The 22591-nt window shown below is 43.8% G+C and overlaps 1 protein-coding gene across 1 annotated transcript in view; it reads right to left on the bottom strand.

Annotated features, from left to right (window-relative positions):
• The window catches only part of tiprl (TIP41, TOR signaling pathway regulator-like (S. cerevisiae)), a 31384-nt gene extending 9757 nt beyond the window's left edge, over positions 1-21627 (bottom strand). Inside the window, 7 exon segments of the mRNA XM_052047235.1 lie at positions 1894-1993; positions 8443-8622; positions 17079-17205; positions 20893-20916; positions 20919-21068; positions 21251-21292; positions 21420-21627. Coding sequence (XP_051903195.1) covers positions 1894-1993; positions 8443-8622; positions 17079-17205; positions 20893-20916; positions 20919-21068; positions 21251-21292; positions 21420-21483 — 687 coding nt within the window. The 5' untranslated portion in view covers positions 21484-21627.
• Between the last annotated feature and the right edge of the window lie 964 nt (positions 21628-22591).

Below are 22591 nucleotides of genomic sequence, written 5' to 3'. Positions count from 1 at the left end.
AAACATGGTGGCAGCGCGTGTGTGTGTAGAAAGAATTGAACAATTGTGCAAGTACCGTAATCCATCAAAAACGCCGCGTTCCCTCTCGTTGTTGCGTATTGTGGCGTAACTCGCCAAGCGCTGCCTCTCACTCTTTGTAAAGTTGTGTTTGCCACCGATCATCCATTGTTCCCATGCCGTTTGCAACTTTACTTTGAACGCCCGGTTGATGCCAATGTCCAGCGGTTGGAGTTCTTTAGTCAAACCTCCGGGAATAACGGCAAGCTCAGAGTTCATTTGCTTGACTTGTTTTTTCACCGCTGCTGTGAGATGGGCACGCATGCCAAAAGCATAACCGGTGGCTTTAAGTTTGAACTGAGCTTCGTAGGCGTGTCTTTTTGTCGAATTTATTTTCAGGGGTTCTTAGAAACCAAAACCGGAGTTGTTTTGCAACAATGCACATTGCCACACGCTATACAAGTGTTGGTACTGGCTTGAGGCGTCCACTTACACGCCCACCCTTCACCATTGGCGGACTAGCTTGTCTGTCCTCTCTCTCCCTCTCTCTCTCTCTCTCCCTCTCCATATATGTATATATACACGCCCACCCTTCCCTGATTGGCCGACTTCTTTCACAGTCACTTCCGCCTTTTCTCTATATAAACAGCGTGTCGGCTGTCAGTCAGATTTTGGAACTCGGCGCATATAAAGGACGCTCCGCACCATAAGGCGTCCTGTCCATTTTGGAGAAAATTTAAGACTTTTAATGGCGCCTTATAGTCGTGAAAATACGGTAGGCTTTTAAACTTTTACAGCATTGTAAATGAAGTGTATAATGAGCAAAACCTGTGTATGACTTCTTTGGATGCCTTCTTTTTCCCTATTGATTTGCTTTTTTCACTTAAGTTTCTTGACTCGTTATGTCCCTGCCAAACAGAGTGATCACTTGTCACCTATTGCTGTCTGATGTGTAGCGTGTCTGTCTACGTGTCTAATGTGCCACCGTAACATTTATGTACAAATAGCTGTTACTAACTGCGATTTGACTATAACAATGCCACTCAGGCGCTGTGTTCTCCCGTCTATAGCATTTCTCATCATGTTAAGCCAGCAGACCTAAAAAGCAAATTTATGTGGTGTTTAAAAAAAAAATACTTTCAATTGCCTTTTTTTAAATCAATTTGACAGTAAACTTCAATTGTGAGTGGCACTAAATCGCTGGAAGCTTCTTTTTGGAGGAATTGCTTACAAGTTCTCAAATTGCTGCTTGTTCTTACAAAGTGAATTAAACCTACTGCTACAGTGCTTGTAAGGGAGGCGTAGGTGGACTTATTTATGAAATATAACACCCCATTCCCGAGCTCTGCTACTGTGGAGATGTTTTTTTTCAACAGCTGGTGACATGGTGAGAATTTTGGGGTGGGACTGGTGGGAGATAAGGACGGAAGCGACTTAAAAGGATGAGGACGGACAGGGACGGAGAACAATTATTTTATGAATAATAAGGAGACGCGGACCGAGCACGGACCGGAAAAATACGGTAAAGTGCCCATCTGTTGTTATGGTTGCTTTACAGCAGTTCAGAATCATTCTACCCATTTCATCTCATTGTCAGTTTTGTTTTTTGGGGGGAGGTTGGTGTAGAGAACGGAAAACATTCAGTTCAACATCACTTTTTGAAAGGACCATTTTTCTAAATTCTACGATCTGATCACTTTATCTCTGCTTAATGACTGCACATTGTTTCACAGCTGTCATTGGGTGGGACTACTGCACAACGGTACCCTTATTTTACTGAAATAATACTAGTGTAGCCTGTACTACCAGAGACAAATTCCTAGTGTGTTTCTATATACTTGGCCAATAAAGATGATTCTGATGTTCCAGTCCATATTAGATATGCTATTAACCCACCTTGAGCTGCATTTCCTCTCCTATTAGGGTGCCCCGGTAATCTGTGGTGAATGTCCAGTCGTATGGTCTCACCATCTCTTGAGGGTGTTCAGAAGCAACTCTGAAAGAAAATCAAAAGTATTTTTCTCAGTTTTTCCTTCGAGTTGCATGTCCTGTTTTTGTTGTTCCATAAGTTTTGGTTTATGTTTATTTTCAAGAAACACACATTCATAATAACAAGATAATACAATACAATACATGCTGATTTATATAGCGCTTGCACAACAGCGGCAGCTGTAACAAAGCGCTTAACAAAACAGTTAACATCAAGTAAAATAATAAACACAACACATAACATAAAACACGGACAGTCGTGCAGTCCTAACCACGTTTTCGTCACACGCTTTGTTGTTTGAAGCAGTTTGAGATGAAAGAGAAGAGAATCAAAGTGTGCTTTAACCAGCGGATCAGAGACGTCATGCTCAAAATGTGCACACGTCGGCTACAAGCTAAGTTTCGAAGTCAACAAGAAGCTGGAGCATCCATTGACGAAAAAATAGATTGGTTCACTTCTCCTTTCCCATGGAAATCCATTTCAATTCCAAGCGGCGACTCTTGGTTCCAAATACGCGTCGGCGCTCTACGCCGACGCTCCTCTCTCCTCATCCTCAACTTTAGCAGCCTGGACGAGGACCGAAACCTTCCCGTGGTGTCCTGCGAGGGTTCGCCATCTGGCGACCTGCGAACACGGTCCAACCCAGCCGCTGTCGCAATCACCTGTCGCAAATCGGCAATCACCTCTGAAGATACGAGAACCTGCACGGTCTGCCGAGTCTGGATTGCCAGGGGCACCACGCCCATGACCTGTGCCAGCTGTGCGGCGGTGGCCCACCGCTCCTGCTCCGGACTCCCGCAACAGTCCACTGGAGTCGATTGGCGCGGCAGATCGTGCCTGCCCAACGCTGACAATACTACCAGACGAGGCAAGACCCTCCCGAACCGCGGAGAACGCAATGTCCCCAGCCTGCGCAAGGCGTCTCACCCACTGCCGCCTGCCCCTCATTTGCTGCTCCTGCAATCGCCGGTTCCACTTGAAGTGCGCGCCGGAGACACGCGGAGCTGTTGAGGTCCGACGGCGGAACAAAACGTGGTCCTGTCCAACCTGCTATGTACCACAACAGCCGCCCCCCTCAAGTCCCAATGTGAGGAAGAAGGCCCTGCCGTCGCTCAGGAAGCATCAGCTGACGCTCCTGCAATGGAATTGCGATTGCAAGTCCACCAAAGTTGATGAACTCGCAATGCTGGTGAAGCGGTATGACGTGGACATTACACTCCTGCCAGCGCTACGGACTCGGCCAGACTCTCGATGAACATGCGCGTCTCCCACGGGCATCGCTGGCGCTTCTGCAGACTATCCTCAGGCGCTTGCGGTGATACAGCAACAGCAACTTCAGCAGCCATCCATCCGGCCACACCAACGCTGACTGTCCAACAGCGCAGACATCTCCACTGAACAAAACGGGGTTGTGAAAAATGCTGCCCATTACAGGCGCAAAAAACACCAAGCGCCCCAGGTTTGTCAAGCACCAACAGTCAATGGCACCGACATTCCTCCCAATCAAAATCTGTGCTCGTACAGGTGTGCTGCTGAGAAGGCGCAACCACCAAGCACAGATACTTCTCCTTCAATGTCGTGGCCAAAAAACGCTGGAAACAGTCCATATCAGGTCCACACGATGAAACAACAAACATTCATTTCATTCATCTTCCGAAACGCTTGATCCTCACTAGGGTCGCGGCGGGTGCTGGAGCCTATCCCAGCTGTCTCCGGGCAGTAGGCAGGGAACACCCTGAATCGGTTGCCAGCCAATCACAGGGCACACAGAGACGAACAACCATCCACGCCCACACTCACACCTAGGGACAATTTAGAGTGTTCAATCAGCCTGCCGCTCATGTTTTTTGGAATGTGGGAGGAAACCGGAGCACCCGGAGAAAACCCACGCAGGCCCGGGGAGAACATGCAAACTCCACACAGGGAGGCCGGAGCTGGAATCAAACCCGGTACCTCTGCACTGTGCTAACCACTGGACTACCGGGCCGCCCTGAAACAACAAACGTGACAAAACAAAAGGACAAAAACAACAAAAAAGAACAAAAAACCAAGGCACTTGAAGAGCACTTGCCAAAGGCAAGATAAGTAAATAAAGACTTTACTTTTAGCATATGAAAGTAAAAAGTAAAAAATCAACAGCCAAAAATAAAATAAAGTAAATGAATTAAATAAAATAGCTAAAAAGGGCTCTTGCAAACAGGGCCCCTTTGGGGTACTGGCATACTGGAATTAGATTGATTTATTTATTTTTAAGGCACAATAAACCTCTAACATACACTTTTTAGTGTTAGACGGAATAAAAAGCTATGTTTTACGATACATCTTAAATATCTTTGGATAAAACACCGACAGTTTCATGACAAGATAAAATCAAGTATTTGTAAAATGTGACATCTATAAAATGCCTAAATTAAAAAAAAAAATCAACATAGCGGATTTCCTGATAATTGTTTCATTGTATAAACACTAGACTTAAAAAAAATAGGCCCTGCCTACCAGTGGCAGATGCTGGTTCTTTTTGGAACGTAACCCCCCCGATAAAAGAGAGATTACTGTGTATATATAAATTCCTCGTGTCACCCCCCCTCGGGTGGTGTCCGTCCCTCATTCAGCTCGGGTCCTCTACCAGAGGCCAGGAAGCTTGAGGGTTCTGCACAGTATCCTTGCTGTTCCCAGCACTGCACATTTCTGGACTGAGATGTCCGATGTTGTTCCCGGGATCTGTTACAACCACTCATCTAGTTTGGGGGTCACTGCCCCGAGTGCTCCGACCACCACAGGCACGACTGTCACCTTTACCTTCCAGGCTCTCTCCAGCTCCTCTCTGAGCCCTTGGTAGTTCTCGAGTTTCTCATGTTCCTTCTTTCTGATGTTTCCATCACTTGGGACCGCTACATCCACTACAACGGCTTTCCTCTGTCCTTTATCCATGATCATGTTATCTGGTTGGTTCGCCATTACCATCTTGTCAGTCTGGATCTGGAAGTCCCACAAGATATTCGCTCTGTCATTCTCCACCACCTTCGGAGGTAACCTTGGGGTTTCCAGTCCATACTCAGCACTGATGTTTCGGTAGACTATGCCAGCCACCTGGTTATGGCGTTCCATGTAGGCTTTCCCTGCCAGCATCTTACACCCTGCAGTTATGTGTTGGATCGTCTCAGGTGCCTCTTTGCACAACCTACACCATGGGTCTTGTCTGGTGTGGTATATCTGGGCCTCAATGGCTCTGGTGCTCAGGGCCTGCTCCTGAGCAGCCAGGATGAGTGCCTCTGTGCTGTCCTTCAGGCCAGCCCTCTCTCGCCACTGATAGGACTTCTTGAGATCGGCCACTTCAGTTATGGTCCGGTGGTACATCCCGTGTAGGGGCTTGTCCTCCCATGATGGTCCCTCTTCCAGCGCCTCATCCTCTGTTCCCCATTGTCTGAGACATTCTCCGAGTACGTCATCCGTTGGAGCCTTCTCCTTGATGTATTCATGGAGCTTGGATGTTTCAACCTGGACAGTGGCTTTCACACTCACTAGTCCCTGGCCTCCTGCCTTTCGGCTTGCGTACAGTCTCAGGGTGCTGGATTTGGGATGGAACCCTCCATGCATGGTTAGGAGCTTTCGGGTCCTAATGTCCGTGGTCTGAATCTCTTCCTTTGGCCACCTTATTATTCCTGCAGGGTATCTGATCACTGGCAGGGCATAGCTGTTTATTGCCCGGGTCTTATTCTTGCCATTGAGCTGGCTTCTTAGGACTTGCCTCACTCGCTGGAGGTATTTGGCCGTAGCCGCTTTCCTTGTTGCCAGTTCGAGGTTGCCATTGGCTTGTGGTATACCGAGGTACTTGTAGCTGTCCTCAATGTCTGCTATTGTTCCTTCAGGGAGTGAGACCCCTTTATTGCGGACTACCTTTCCTCTCTTAGTCACCATCCGACTACATTTCTCAGGCCCGAATTACATCCCATTGTCGCTGCTGTAGATCCTGGTTGTGTGGGTCAGGGAGTCGATGTCCCTTTCGCTCTTAGCATAAAGCTTTATGTCATCCATGTATAGGAGGTGACTGATCGTAGCTCCATTTCTGAGGCGGTATCCATAGCCTGTCTTGGTGATTACTTGGCTTAGGGGGTTCAGTCCTATGCAGAACAGCAGTGGGGAGAGTACATCACCTTGGTATATGCCACATTTGATGGACACTTGGGTAAGTGGCTTGCCATTGGCTTCAAGTGTGGTTTTCCACATCCTCATCGAGTTCGCAACGAAGGCTCTTAGGGCCCTGTTCACCTTATACAACTCCAAGCATTCAGTGATCCATGTATGTGGCAGTCATAGGCTTTCTTGTAATCAATCCAGGCTGTGCACAGGTTGGTACGTCGGGACCTGCAGTCTTGTGCGACTGTTCTGTCAACCAGGAGCTGATGTTTGGCTCCTCTGGTATCTGGTATTAGAGCTGTCAAGCGATTAAAATATTTAATCTAATTAAAAATGCAACTGTCATAATTAACTCAAATGGACTAAAAAATTAATTGTGATTACTCACACATTTTTTTATCGTTTCTGAATTTCCTTTTACATTTTTTGCCTTATTTTTCCCCCATTTTAATGCTCTCATCAACATGGAATCATGAATCAGAAATAACAATTTTGATTTTCAATTTTACATGAACATTTTTCACTTGGAGCAGTTCACACATAATCTCTCACACAATATTACTGTCCATCAACAACAGTGAAAACAATATTTTGTCACACAACCGCTGCTTTAACAGCTTTTTTTATAAAATCAAAACAGAGCAATATAACATTATAAAGCGCACATCTAAGGTAAACTAGTACTCAGCCTATAGTAGATTTAAACCATGGTTGCATACAGCAGTCTGTTTCTGTATGTTTGTTGAAGAATAACGAGACACCGGACAACAGTGTTCATTATGTGCCGCTGTATTCAAAACTGCCCGCCGTACAAAAAAGTGCACGCACTTCTCCCGTGCTGCTGGGGCAAACCATTCTAAAAGGGGGGTTCGGGGGGGGTCACTCCCCCTAACACAGTCAGGCTATGTTGATTGTGTTGGTCCTTCTTGTGCGGAAGTCTCTGTCACAGTTTTTGTGTAGACCTCATTTCGAATGACAACACTGGAGACGTTTTATTTTCGCTAGGTCGCTACCACTGTCAGACAAACAGAGAAGCTCTATTTATACGGACGCATAACACTGTAACCTTCCACACAAAATAGTTCCAAACAAGCAACATCCGCTTGTGACATGTGCCGCGTTAATCTCGCGAGAAAAAACTTAATCCCGTTAAAATTGATTTAAATTAATGCCAATAAAAACGCGCTAAACTGACAGCTCTAATATATATATATATATATATATATATACACACACACATATATATATATACTGTATGTATATTAAATATACACACACACACACGCACACTCACTTACACAACACACACACACACACACACACACACACACACACAGGAGAGTGGGGGGCGGTGACCCACATCCAAGAGAGGGATAACAATGTCCATATTTTGAATCCAATATAAGAAAGAGGTCTTTGACCCATGCATTGTATGGTCCCTCACCTTGGACCTGTTTGCCATGGGTGACCGCGCAAGGGCCATAAAGCCCCAGCCAACTTCGCTCATCGGATCATTGGGACACACAAACCACCACAGTAAGTTGACAGTTCATGGAGGGCTTAGCTTTATTTACTCTTTAAAATTCCCAAGAAAGGTCGAAATTCTAAACTGACTGAAAACAATCTTTTATCATGAAAATATACCACTTATTTTTAGTAAACATTTCTTGCATAACAATTTCTTGCTTTCAAGAAGCAATTTTTATTTAAATGTATCTTTTAGCAATTTTTTTCCAGTTTTCAGACCTGTTACCGCCTTAACAGGACAAGCTTTATAAATTAGTTTTCAGAAATTTGGTCAAGGGAATTTTGCTCACCTCACTGGCAGATTATTTTGGTTTCACAAAAATTAGTCACTGTGACAACTTTGATTCATAAGAGGCCATGGGTGTGCAATACTGTTTCCATTTGATTTGTCAAATAGAGTCAAGCATCACTAGTAGTTATGTTGGATTGGTGAAACAGTCATGCGTCTCTGAAAAAAAAAGAGAGCTCGAGCTCTGAGATTAATTAAAAAAAAAGTAGCAAGCGGAATGTCGCTCTTAGTAACAGGGTAAAGTGTTGTACCTCATAATAATACTCCAAAGTAAAATTATGTGCTTGAAAACTACTTTGACAACAAGCACAATTCTTTCCCCCCAAAATTAAGCACTTTAGTTTCTACCACTGCATATTTTAGAGCGAAGATGGCTCTGGTGACTTTGGGCATGCAGTTGACTGGTTGCCAATCAATCACCGGGCTAATACAGACAAACAACCTTTCACGCACATTCACACCTATTTGAAAAATTGGGAGTCCAAGGCTGCGATTATCTTGCCTGCTCTCCTGCCATTGTTGAGCACAAGCCACTTGGACAGTGTCATCTGTGTTGTGGATTCTCTTCAGGGCATCAATGGCATTGAATTCAATTCCAAAGCCATCACAGTGTTGGATACGCAGGATGTTTTCCCCAAATAACATTTCTGGGAGGGCGGGCAAATTCAACTCTTCTGTTAGTCTGCAAAGGAAAAAATAAAATAAATTTCAACTGAAAGGACAGGATTTAAAAAAAATAAATAAATGCTGTGAAGCCTTCTTCATCTCGTGTGACACATTTCTATCTGCGACAGGAGGAGCCAAGTTATTATATACTTGTAAACTCCACGCTGAACTTTTTGATCAGTGTTATTTTCTGCTATTCTACCATATACTTCGTACCATATTTTTTAGACTAAAAGGCACACTGGATTATGAGGTGCACCTTTTTTCATATATTGGATGCACTGGATTATAAAACGCAATCTACAATGCATCCACTAAATGGATACACTCCTTGCTTTCGACTTGAGAGGCGTTCATGATCGACTCCGAAAAACGTAAATTAACGATTACAGTACTACAATGAAACTACTAAAAATTGAAAATAATGCATAAAAACAAAAAAAATCAAGCAAGGAAATCACAAAATACATTCTATAGCCCCCCCATTTCCTTGAGCGTAGCTCCAACAGAAAGATCAGATGTTAGTTAAATGTTGGAGACTGGACTGGTCTCAGACGTTTTTGTTATTTATTCCTTTGTTGTGTATTCACAAACGACGAAATCACAAAATAAATTCTGTAGGGGGGCTAGAGAATTTATTTTGTGATTTCCTCGCTTAATTTTCTGTTTTGATGCATTATTTGTAATTTTCGTAGTTTCATTGAAGGAATTGTTCATTTATGTTTTTCGGAGGCGGTCATGAACGCCTCTCGAGTCAAACGGAAGAAGAGAAGGCACGGAGACAAAGACGTACCTGCATATGTTGAGACTATGAAAAGCATTAATAAATTTTGAGTTTTTAAAAAAAACAACACCGCCGCTCTCCTTTTTTCAGAGCTGCAACAAAAACGTATTTAACAAAGCAGCGACGCAGTTCACTGAACCAACAGCAAGTTATAACGTAAGCATGTCTCCAGCAAGGAGGCATTTTGGGGTCGATATATTACCGTAATGACCATACACAAAACGCACCAGATTTTAAGGCGCACAGTGATCTTTTAAGAAAATGGAAGCCTTTTTGGTGCGCCATATAGTGTGGAAAATACGGTACATTAAACCAGACTACTTAATTACCAAAGAGCATACCAAATTGACCAAAAATAAATCATGCACTGCCCGTAGGGCACAAAAAGGGTTTGGGGCGGTGAATCACCAAAAAAAAAAAAAATCGAACTCGTAAAAAATCCTAATGGTTCGGAATATTAAGATTTATATAATGCTTATAATTACGGTCTGAAAAGTATACGTTAAAAAAAATGTAGGCTTATTCATGCAAAAACAGATTAATCTCCTGTGCGGACCTCTCATCAGTCTAGATTTGGTGTCAACCACCCGTCTCTCTTACATTCCCTTGTACAGTCAAACCTCAGTTTTCGAACGTCTCAGCTCTCGACCAAATCGATTTTCGACCAAAAATTTTGAGTTTTTTATGCCTTGGATTACGACCGAAAATCGGTTCTCGACCAAACTGAGCGCACTTGAATGCACCACTTGACTCCTCTCGTATTTCTTACACAAGGAAGTGACGCTTCCTCGGGTAGACGAGGAAGTGACGCTTTCTCGTGTAGCATTCCATTGTGAGCAGAGGTGTTCAATAAAGATTTTTTTTTTTAAACAAAGAGTGTGGTTTCGGTTTTCGAACAGCCGTCTGGAACGGATTATGGTAAAAAAACGAGGTACGACTAGTTTGTTCCATTTTGTTTCAATCGCAAATTTGGGAGGAGTTTATTTTGCGATATCTGGACATGCCGTCGGAAAATCAAGAGTCGAGGGTGGAAAAAACGGAAAAGAAAAAAAAATAGTGAGATGATGCTCGTGTATCATATGCAGTTAAGACAATGTTTTAAATAATTGTGTTTATTTTGTCACAGTCATGTTTCGATGACCACAAGTCAAGTCCAGGTTTATTGTCAAATATGCTCTGTGTGCAACATACAGCACAGATGAAATTACTTTCCTCTCTCAACCGCAGGGAAAACATGCAGTGCATTGAAACACGCACAGCTAAAAAAAAGGGCAGCAAACTCAACTGCATAAAAATACATAAAGACATAAATATAAACAAATAAAACAATAAATAGCAAACAACAGACAAGCAAAGGAACTTGTGATTATTGTAGGTTAAAGCTTAGGATGTGAATTGTTTAAGTGCAATAATCGGATGTCAGATGCTGAGGGAGGGACACAGTCTGTGGCAGAAGACAGGGGTAAGTGTCAAGTCAAGTCAAGTCAACAGTATTTATAGAGCACTTTCAAACAGCAATCGCTACATACAAAGTGCTGTACATGGAGCGATTTAACATACACAATAAACAGTAAGACGAATCGGTAATAAAGGCGGTAGAAAGCACCAAGCAGTAAAAAAAAGTGGGTGGGTAGTGCGGGCAGAACAGGGAGGGAGTTGAGTCTCCTGACCGCCTGGTGGAATAAACTATTCTTGAGCCTGCTGGTTCGAGCACAGAGACATCGCAGTCTCCCACCCGATGGCAGCAGGTCAAAGGGGCTGCGATCTGGATGGTTTTGCGGGCCAGACGAGAGTTGTAGATGTCCATAAGTGGGGGAAGAGAGACACCAACGATTTTTTTCAGCTGCTGTCACAATGCGCTGCAGACTCCTTCGGCAGGACATGGTGCAAGTGGAGTACCACACGGTGATGCAGCTGGTCAGGATGCTCTCAATGGTGCCTCTATAGCAGTGTTTCTCAATCTTTTTCGAGCCAAGGCACATTTCTTCATTGAAAACATCCCGTGGAACACCACTACCTGACAATGTGAAAAAAGCTTATTTTAACAATTTAGTGTTATATTGTTACTACTAGCGCTTTTTTTAACATTGAAAAATAACGCATGATTATAACACATTGAATAAGAATAACATCAACCTCAATCCAATATCTGGTGCATTCATTTACTGGCAAGTAAAATCTTGTCAATTAGAACTTCAACTTGCTCCGAGTCAGATTTTTTTTCTTTGTGACAGCCGGGTCTTTTTTTCCACATTCATTCATTTGCACCCTCCCGCAATATTGTACCAATCAATCCCTTTTCCCATCTTGAGTCTTTGTATAATTCTAACATCAGTCAAATTACTTTTCTACTGAATGTGTCGCTTGAGGTAGTCCAGCTTCCGTTTAGTCCAAATTTCTCCATCGGAAAATTCGCTTACAACTTTAGCTTTGCTGCATGTTTTGCAGAGCATAACTTTCTCACTCGAAAAAGAAAATACCTCACCCAGTTTCACTGCTTGATCTTCTATTTACACATACTGTGACAGCCATTCCAACTTAAAAGAACCGCAGTTCATTCTTATTTTGGTATGGGGAGTCACATTCACTGCCCGGTCGTTTCGCCATGATGAAGGATTAGCATTAGCTTCACTTATCGCCGCCGCACTGTTATTGTTATGGAGCAGAGAACAAGCGCAAGCACTGTCAATGCTGTGATTGGCTGCATAGCGTCATTGCATCGTATCGTCTGATTGGCTGGACACCTGTCACACACTGGATTACACAGCAAATCGCTATAGAAAAAGAAGTTATATATCGAATTCATTTGCAGTACGTTCACTGTGCTGGATAGGTTTTCTTGTGCGCTGAGTCACACTCACCGTGACTGGGCGGTAATCATTGTAGCTGGAGGGAGACGACTTCATCGGGAAGGGGATGATGGTGGTGGCTTTGAGGCATTTGGGGACAACAGCCTGGTTCAATAAGGTGTTGGAAGATGCCGGTGACATATGTGAGCTCATCAGCACACCATCTCAGGACACGAGCAGTGTCAGGGCCTGCCGCTTTCCGTGCGTTTGTCCCTTTGAGGGATCGCCTCACGCTATCCCAGGAAAGCGTCAGCAACTGGTCGCAAGGAGGAGGTGGTGTCTTCTGTGCTGGGGTGTTATTGTCTACCTCAAAACGGGCGAAGAATTCATTCAGGTTGTTCAGCAGAGAGCTGGAGTTGTCACAGGTCTTATAGTCTGTGATGTTATGGGTACCCCGCCACAGGTTCCTGGTGTCTTAGATGTCATTGAAATGGTCTGCGATGGTCTCTTTGCCAATCTCATGCCTCGTGACAGGTTGGCCCTGGCAGTCCTTTGACCCACCACGTCCTCAGCTCTGAATGTAGTGTACCTGGCCCTCAGCAACCTGCAGACCTCACCGATCAGCCATGGCTTCTGATTGGCCCACAATTACCACAACCATGTTTTAGATGCACTTCAGGAATGCAATAATGAGAAAAACCTGGTTTAAGATAAGATAAGCTGAGCTGCTGGAGAGGCAGCCACAAATCCATGACGTAAAACTCTTGGTCTCAGTATTGTAATACAAGCTGGCCAAAAACAAACTAAAATGCTCTGCTATGAAAATAAAATGGATAGTAGGAGACAAAGTTGTTTTATGTGCAACAACTAGCAGGCAATTAATCAGTCAGGCGCTAGCTGTGTTGATTTCTCCCTTTGATATTCATAATCACAGTTTTCACAAACTGCCAAACAAAGGCTCCAAGCCTTGTCCAGTCGCCTAAAGTGGTACACGAAAGAGAATGAGGCCAGACGAATAAACAGGCTGTTCGCAACACAACCTGTGAAAGTGTACGCTCAGTGGCAGGGTCTTAACAACAGAGCTGACCCACCAAGACTGGAAACTGAAAGGTACTGCAAAGGAGGTTGCACATAACAGAAGTGCACAATGGCTGGTGACCCTGAGAGAGGAGCACAGCAACCTCCCTGAACAGAACCCAGTTACCATAACAGTGGCAGACATACAGGAAAGAGTCTCAGATATGAAGAACTGGACAGCACCAGGCCAGGACATGGTCCGCACCTACTGGCTAAAGAAACTTACAGCACTCCATGAGCGCCAAGCAGTACAAATGAACCAGCTGCTGAGGGATGGGACTCACCCAGAATGGCTAACCGAAGGGCGAACGATCCGGATCATGAAGCATCCCTCGAAGGGTGCAGTCCCATCCAACTATCGGCCAATAACCTGTCTCTCCACAACATGGAAGCTCATGTCAGGCATAATTGCGGCTAAGATAAGTGGACACATGGATTAATACACAAACGAAGCACAGAAGGGCATTGGTAGGGATACCAGAGGAGCCAAATATCAGCTCCTGGTTGACAGAACAGTCGCACAAGACTGCAGGTCTCGACGTACCAACCTGTGCACAGCTTGGATTGATTACAAGAAAGCCTATGACTCGATGCCACATACATGGATCACTGAGCTTGGAGTTGTATAAGGTGAACAGGACCCTAAGAGCCTTCGTTCCGAACTCGATGAGGATGTGGAAAACCACACTTGAAGCCAATGGCAAGCCACTTACCCAAGTGTCCATCAAATGTCAAGTCAAGTCAAGTCAAGTCAACAGTATTTATAGAGCACTTTCAAACAGCCATCGCTGCATACAAAGTGCTGTACATGGGGCAATTTAACATATACAATAAACAGTAAGACGAATCAGTAATAAGTAATAAGTAATAAGGCGGTAGAAAGCACCAAGCAGTAAAACCAATAGCAAATCTAAGTCATGCTGAGTCAAACGCCAAAGAATACAAGTGAGTTTTGAGGAGGGCTTTAAAGATGGGCAAAGAGGAGGCTTGCCGAATGTTCAGTGGGAGGCATAAAATGTGGCATATACCAAGGTGATGCACTCTCCCCACTGCTGTTCTGCATAGGACTGAACCCCCTAAGCCAAGTAATCACCAAGACAGGCTATGGATACCGCCTCAGAAATGGAGCTACAATCAGTCACCTCCTCTACATGGATGACATAAAGCTGTATGCTAAGAGCGAAAGGGACATAGATTCCCTGATCCACACAACCAGGATCTACAGCAGCGACATCCGGATGTCATTCAGGCTTGAGAAATGTAGTCGGATGGTGACTAAGAGAGGAAAGGTAGTCCGCATTGAAGGGGTCTCACTCCCTGAAGGAACAATAGCAGACATTGAGGACAGCTACAAGTACCTTGGTATACCACAAGCCAATGGCAACATCGAACTGGCAAGAAGGAAAGCGGCTACGGCCAAATACCTCCAGCGAGTGAGGCAAATCCTAAGAAGCCAGCTCAATGGCAAGAATAAGACCCGGGCAATAAACAGCTATGCCCTGCCAGTGATCAGATACCCTGCAGGAATAATAAGGTGGCCAAAGGAAGAGATTCAGACCACGGACGTTGAGACCCAAAAGTTCTTAACCATGCATGGAGGGTTCCATCCCAAATCCAGCACCCTGAGACTGTACGCAAGCCGAAAGGAAGGAGGCCGGGGACTAGTGAGTGTGAGAGCCACTGTCAAGGATGAAACATCCAAGCTCCATGAATACATCAAGGAGAAGGCTCCAACGGATGACGTACTCGGAGAATGTCTCAGACAATGGGGAACAGAAGATGAGGAGCTGGAAGAGGGACTATCATGGGAGGACAAGCCCCTACACAGGATATACCACCGGACCATAACTGAAGTGGCTGATCTCAAGAAGTCCTATCAGTGGCTAGAGAGGGCTGGCCTGAAGTTCAGCACAGAGGCACTCATCCTGGCTGCTCAGGAGCAGGCCTTGAGCACCAGAGCCATCGAGGCCCAGATATACCACACCAGACAAGACCCTAGGTGTAGGTTGTGCAAAGAGGCACCTGAGACGATCCAACACATAACTGCAGGGTGTAAGATGCTGGCAGGGAAAGCCTACATGGAACGCCATAACCAGGTGGCTGGCATAGTCTACCGAAACGTCTGTGCGGAGTATGGACTGGAAACCCAACGTCAAAATGGGAAACACCTCCGAATGTGGTGGAGAATGACAGAGCGAAGATCCTGTGGGACTTCCAGATCCATACTGACAAGATGGTAATGGTGAACCAACCAGATATAGTGATCATAGATAAAGGGCAGAGGAAAGCCGTTGTAGTGGATGTAGCGGTCCCAAGTGATGGAAACATCAGGAAGAAGGAACATGAGAAACTCGAGAAATACCAAGGGCTCAGAGAGGAGCTGGAGAGAGCCTGGAAGGTAAAGGTGACAGTCGTGTCTGTGGTGGTCGAAGCACTCGGGGCAGTGACCCCCAAACTAGATGAGTGGTTGTAACAGATCCCGGGAACAACATCGGACATCTCAGTCCAGAAATGTGCAGTGCTGGGAACAGCAAGGATACTGCGCAGAACCCTCAAGCTTCCTGGCCTCTGGTAGAGGACCCGAGCTGAATGAGGGACGGACACCACCCGAGGGGTGAGATGAGGATATATTTTTTTTATATATACACACACTTTATATTTACTGGATATATATATATACATACAGTAATCCCTCGTTTATCACGGGGGGTTACGTTCCAGAAAGAACCCGTGATAAGTGAAATATGTGAAGTAGGATTTATAAAAAAAATTTTAAAGCAAAAAAATGTGAGAGGGAAGAAATTTCAAATCAGCTGTCTGTTTGACATACAGCACATTTGACAATAAAGTTGTACTTGATACTGGATAGTCAGCTTTGTTTTTTACAGTTATACAATACTGAACTATGTATACAATGCAGAGGCGATTGCTCTAAGACTGCAAGGGAAGCTTAGCTTCCCCTAAAATGTAAAAAAATAAGTGATCAAATAAATGTGTGTACATACAATTGTGTGTACATGTCTTTGACTAAATATGTGCTACAAAGAGAGAGAGAGAGGGGGGAGAAAGAGAGAGACCGAGAGAGAGAGAAGCAGCAGTCGACAGTCCGCTACTCTCTGCTGTGCGTGCGCCAGCACGAACATGTACGCACTCGGGCGTCTTTGGTTGCAACTAATCAGGGCCGACGCAAACAACGTCACAGATCAAAGAAGCTTTGAGCTACAACAGCTAAGCTAAACTCGCAGAGACAACACGACGCTCGAAGTCGGAGGGACACGTTTTTTCTCCTAATCTGTGTGTTTCCCTTTTTGTCTAATTATGTATATTTTTTACGACAACAACTGTCCACGGCATCTTTTATTTGTTCCACTGGGGGTTATCAAGTGTGTTTATGAAAGAGACAAAAATCTCTTTACGGTTACGAGTTTTAATGCCTCAACATGGCTACACTCATGAAAGCAAAACAACAAACTCAAACACGTGTTCGTTCACTGTTGTCAACGAATATCCAGATTATTTTTAAGCAATTTTTGCTCAATTTTTCGGAGGAATTTTCGTGAAACTTTTTAAATCCAGAATTCCGGGAAAATCCAGAGGACTTTCAACACTGGATATAACAGTTTCATTTTATGAAATAACTGACAAAATATCAAACTTTTTCCACTTTGTTAACATTTAATGAGGTTATTCTTTTACCTGCATGTATGTGTCAAGGGTACTGAAGCACGGCACAAATTGCTTTGTGTGTGCACCCTTAAAACAAATGGCAAGGAATCTACAACTGAATGCCCCAAAAAATAAATAAATAAAATTACATCTTACCTTTCAACATCTTTAGATTTCATGATATGGTTTTTGGCAGCTGTAACTTTCCATGGGCCAAAGGTAAAGTCCTGTTTGCTACTCTTGAAACCATGTGAAATCATGATGGATCAAAGGCCAGCATCCACTGCAAGCAAAGATAGAATTGGATTAAATTCATACTTAGTTTCATTTTATAACTTTTATTCATTAATTGTGGAATTAGTAAAATAATAATAAATATAATAACATTTAAGAAGAAAAGATAAAGCAGTACTAGTTGTACATTTCACCTCGATCTGTGAAAATTTGGTGGTACAGTATTCGTAAAAGGCCAAGACAAAAAAAAGTATCTGAGAGACAAATGGCTGTTTGCCCATGTGTGCCCTGCGATTGGCTGGCAACCAGTTCAGGGTGCAGTGATAATTTTATAGTTTACCCACAGCAAGTCCCAGGGACTCGCTGATCAGAAAAGTATGAGTCCTATTATGCATTTAGAGTCCCAAATTTCGAATTGTGAAAATGGTCTACTTATTCAATTGCATATGATAATAACACAAACATCAACATAATCATACAATTATAAACAAATGCTGCAAAAATGTAAATAATTCAGTAGCAGGCCTGAGGATTTTGGAAATTCATGGTAACTGTTTTTCGGTTCCGTCAGATTACGCAATGGGAAACCACAGTAACTCATTTTGGGTTCCGTAAACGTTCATCATGAGAACCCATTTTTTTATTTTGACTGATATTCATAATCAAGAATTCTGAAAAGAAAAAAGAAAAACTCCATAGTAATCTTTCAAGGGTAAATGTTTGAAAGCTATGTATTTATTATCAATGAACATTACATTCGCAGCTGCAGGTTCATTCAAAAAAATAAATGGATCAAAATATTTGGTACTCATATGGCATCATGAATACAGCATACCACAAAATCGGAGTACATTTTCCATTCTCACACTGCATAGATTAATTTACTTGTAATCATTAATACAGGTATTGATGTGGCTTGACATCCTCTTCCCAAGACGCTGCATGTGTAATCTATCAATTTGACGAAAGAATCTATCACACATCATCCTTAGTTCTACTGACAGTTAACATGAGCATTACTACACCTTGTGACGAATGTTTTATTCCTAAAGTTAACATGCTACAACCAGTAAATTATAGAATAACCAATACTGTTTCATCATTTTTTCATCATTTCCTATAGATCTAATGACCAACTTGCCTCGTAATCGTGCCCCCCGTCGTATCTCGCTCTCGTGTTCTGTACATATATAACAGGTGAGTTTAGTGATACAGCCTTCGGACGATTCGTTCGAAAAATCAGAGTGGCAGTCCCATTTCTTAGCCCCTCCACACACACACTGAAAACAAAACAAAACGAAAGTAAATTAGAAGGAACACACTCACACACCACACCACAAACACACATACAAGCACAGTGAAATTGCGTTGATCACGAGAGATTCGATCAACTCGTATATGGTGACTTTTATGGGAAACGATTTTTCGGTGCTGTCAAAATGACGACACGGAAAAGACACGCTACCGGTAACGATTGTTACCGTGAAATCCTCAGGCCTGCCGTAGTTTTTTGTTGTTGTTTTGACTGAGAAATTTTCATGCGTCCCAAAAACGCACATTATTTGGAACTGTGCGTCCCGTGGGAAAATTGTGCGTCTAGGACGCGGGACACAGAGGTAAAAGATGGCTGTGGGTGACCCTACTGCCTGAAGATGGTTGGGATAGGCTACAGCACGACCCGCGACCCTTGTGAGTTCAAGCGGAGATTCTTATGTGTTGTCTTGTATTATTTGGTCATTTTATCCATCCATCCATCCATCCATTTTCCGAACCGCTTCATTTTATGTTAACTTTTATTTTCATGGTGGCGTGGGCACCCGCAGCGGCCCCTCTTGTTGCACGTTGTCTTGAGAGGGAAGAAATCTCATCTGTGCTGTACAGCACATTTGACAATAAAGAGGGACTTGACTTGAGAAAGTGGATGGATGGATGATAGTTCAGGTATGAAGACATCTACTGTATAAACTTAACTTTAATCGTAGTGGTGGTGCCACCTACTGGCTAAAGGAAATGTATGTTTTACTCATATTTTTCCTCACAGGATTAACAGAACTACTCCATATTTGGCCGTCATGAATGATCGAACATGAAATGTGTGTTTTTGCAAAGTACTGTTGCTGTGGCAATGCACAGTTTTCCAATAAAAGAACTCAACATGCATGGAAACACATTCAACTTTACGCACACAAACCAGGGCTAACAATATCATCCACCCATCCATTTTCAGGGTCACGGTCGTGCTGGAACCTATCCCAGCCATCTTCAGGCAGTGAAGCTGAATCGGTTGCCAACCAATCGCAGAGCACACAGAGACAAACACACACGTGTCTCTGTGCTCACATTCACACATAGGGACAATTTAGAGTGGTCCATTAATGTGCCACGCATGTTTTTAGAATGTCGGAGGAAACCGGAGTATTCGGAGAAAACCCAAGTGGACTTTTTTATTTTTAATTGCTCACTAGTGCCCCATAGAATGTTTTTTTTAAAACACAGCCTTGGTTGAACGGTACACCAAAATTGTTGAAAATTTGCATGTATATGTAACAGGTGGGCGGCATGGTCATTGACTGGTGAGCCTTACAGTGCAGAGGAGCAGGCCCATCTCTACTTTATTTTTTTTGAGGAATTTTTTTAAATGGCTCGATAGCATCCCGAGAATTTTTTAACAATGCAACCCTGGTTCTCTGTTTCACTTAGCTCTACAAAAATGTGGTTGCTTATGTAACCACCAAAGACTGACAAAAAAAAAAGGTTTATTGGAGCCACATTGCTAAAACTGACAGAAAGGCCGGCATTTCGAGTTTACCGTATTTTCACGACTGTAAGGCGCCATTAAAAGTCTCAAATTTTCTCCAAAATGGACAGCACGCCTTATGATGCGGAGCGTCTTGCGTATGCGCTGAGTTCCAAAACCTGACTGACAGCCAACACGCTGTTTATATAGAGAAAAGGCGGAAGGAAGTGAGTGTGGACAGCCATGCGGCAAAGAAGTCGGCCAATCAGTGAAGGGTGGGCGTGTATAAATATATACATATATGGAGAGAGAGAGAGAGAGAAAAGGTGGACGTGAGTGAGGAGAGGCATGCGGCGAAGAAGTCCGCCAATGAGTGAAGGGTGGGCGTGTAAGTGGACGCTAAAGGGACGCCCCAAGCAGGTACCAACACCTGTATAAAGTGTGGCTATGTGTATTATTAGAAAAAAACAACTTCGGTTTTGGTTTCTAAGAACCCCCGAAAATAAATTCTACAAAGAGACACCGGCCATGCATGTTTTTGGCATGTGGGAGGAAACCGGAGTAGCCGGAAAAAACCCACGCATTCACGGGGGGAACACGCAAACTCCATATAGGAAGGCCCGAGCAGGGATCAAACTCACAACCTCTGCACTGTGAAGTCGGCGCACTAACCATTTGACCACCGGGCCGCCGAAAATAATTACTTACGTCAAGGTAAATTATAAAGCCTCAAATTACACGCATATTGTGTTGTATACTCATCTTCTTTTATGAAAACTAATGACGAAGACAAGGGAAACAACAGCATGTCTGCATGTACTGTGTGTAAAGCTCTCTTCAGACTACTCAACCAGCAGCGATGGTTGTGGCTCACACCCATGCATTGTGAGAGATGCAAAAAAGGACAACCCCTCTATATTGCATTGAGCCGATTACAACGTTGCTTCATCTACATTAATGCTTCTTTCTGGCATAAATTATTTTTACATCCATGCATACCTGTACTTGTCATCGTTGATTTCGCGCATGTGAGTCAGTGGGAGCGCCGGTTATGAACTTTAATTGAGGTGAATACAACCAACACGATCGCGTCAAATTGCATCCCAGAAGCCAGTTGACATTGGCGAATACGTTGTGCACCAGATTAAGTTTGCCCTCGCAGGGGAACTTTTGAACTGCAAATACAAATTCTGCGCCTGTGAAAACTAGTGATGTTTTTGTTTCCCCCGAAGGTGCCCGCTTTATTCTGTCGCGTCAAGGGGTCAATTCTGTGTGTGCGTGTTATTTTTCCCCTCTGTTTGCAATCTCTTGCAGCCAAATGAGATGCGTTTCACGAGTTTATTGAATAACTTCTTACCGGGTATGTAGCTGAACAATTCCGATTTAGCTCGTGACGAATCTGCAGAGGTAAAAAACAACATTACTGGACTGACATTGCCACAAAGACCACAGATGGAATCGGTAGCCAGTGAGTCTGGAAGCCAGTCGAACCGTGACACGGGCACAGCAAAATTACTACTACGTACTTTTAAATTGACGTCCTGTTAACTGCTTCCCAAATGGAGACCACCGTTTGTTATTAATCGGCATCAGAGAAGTAAACTTACGTGTTAATTTGCAAATCTGCTCACCAAAGAGCACTTAGTATAGACGAGTATGGTTATGCTTTCTGTTGCTGCTCCTGTCTTCTTATTTTTCTTTCTTTCTTCTTCTTCTTCTTCTTCTTTTTCTTCTTCTTCTTCCTCATCTGCTGCTGCTGCTTCTGTTGCTGCTTGTGTCTTATGGCGGTTGGCTAGAAACGTGCACGTGCATTACCGCCGCCAACTGGAATGGAGTGCGTCCCATGTACATCCACCATTCATCCATTATCCGAACCGCTTTATCCTCACGAGCGTCGCGGGGGTGCAATCTTATCCCAGCTGACTGCAGTACACCCTGAACTGGCTGCCAGTCAATATCAGGGCACACACAGACAAACAACAACCATTCACACTCACAATCACACAATTAATCCACCATGATGTTTTTGGAATGTGAATGGAACCCGGAGAAAACCCACGTGCCTGTGAGAACATGCAAACTACACACAGGCAGGCCTGCAGTTGAACATACTCCCCCAAATCATGATGAATAGATAGATCGATAGATAGGTCGAGCCTGTGGTTGAAATTGTCCTGTTGCCTCCACTGTTTTCTTGATTTCAGATTACAGTAACTGCAACATTGTTTATTTGACATAAAATTGACAATTGTCTTTCTTCGCCACAAGAGTGTTATGTTTTTGTTTTGTTTAGGTTACATTTGCTTTTGTTCCCTCATATGCGCTCCCCACCTGTTCTCGTCATCCGTGTCCCTTGTGTGTTAACCAATCAGCTCCCTCAACTTTTTGTCCAGGGGTTTCTCGTTGTCTCATCACTTTGCTTGTATTTAGTTCCATGGGTTCTGTCTTTGTAGGATCACTGTGTTCTCCTGTCATGTTTTGTTTTCCGTCATAGATTTTTTGCTACTTTGTAGTGATGGGTGGTGATGGGTCCATGAGGCGTCATGAAGCGTGTTGACACAATGACACACGGTGTTGATACTGTGTCGCTGACCACTGACACCCGTTGGACTTTCAAAATCCCTGCAGGCTACCCACTTGACAGATTGCACTGAGTGGTTTGATGACGAAGTGTATCCAGTATCATTGACATAATAAT

Source organism: Hippocampus zosterae, chromosome 16 (genome assembly GCF_025434085.1).
Source record: "Hippocampus zosterae strain Florida chromosome 16, ASM2543408v3, whole genome shotgun sequence".
In the NCBI taxonomy this organism is placed as follows: domain Eukaryota; kingdom Metazoa; phylum Chordata; class Actinopteri; order Syngnathiformes; family Syngnathidae; genus Hippocampus; species Hippocampus zosterae.
This window is presented reverse-complemented; position numbering and strand designations above follow the sequence as displayed.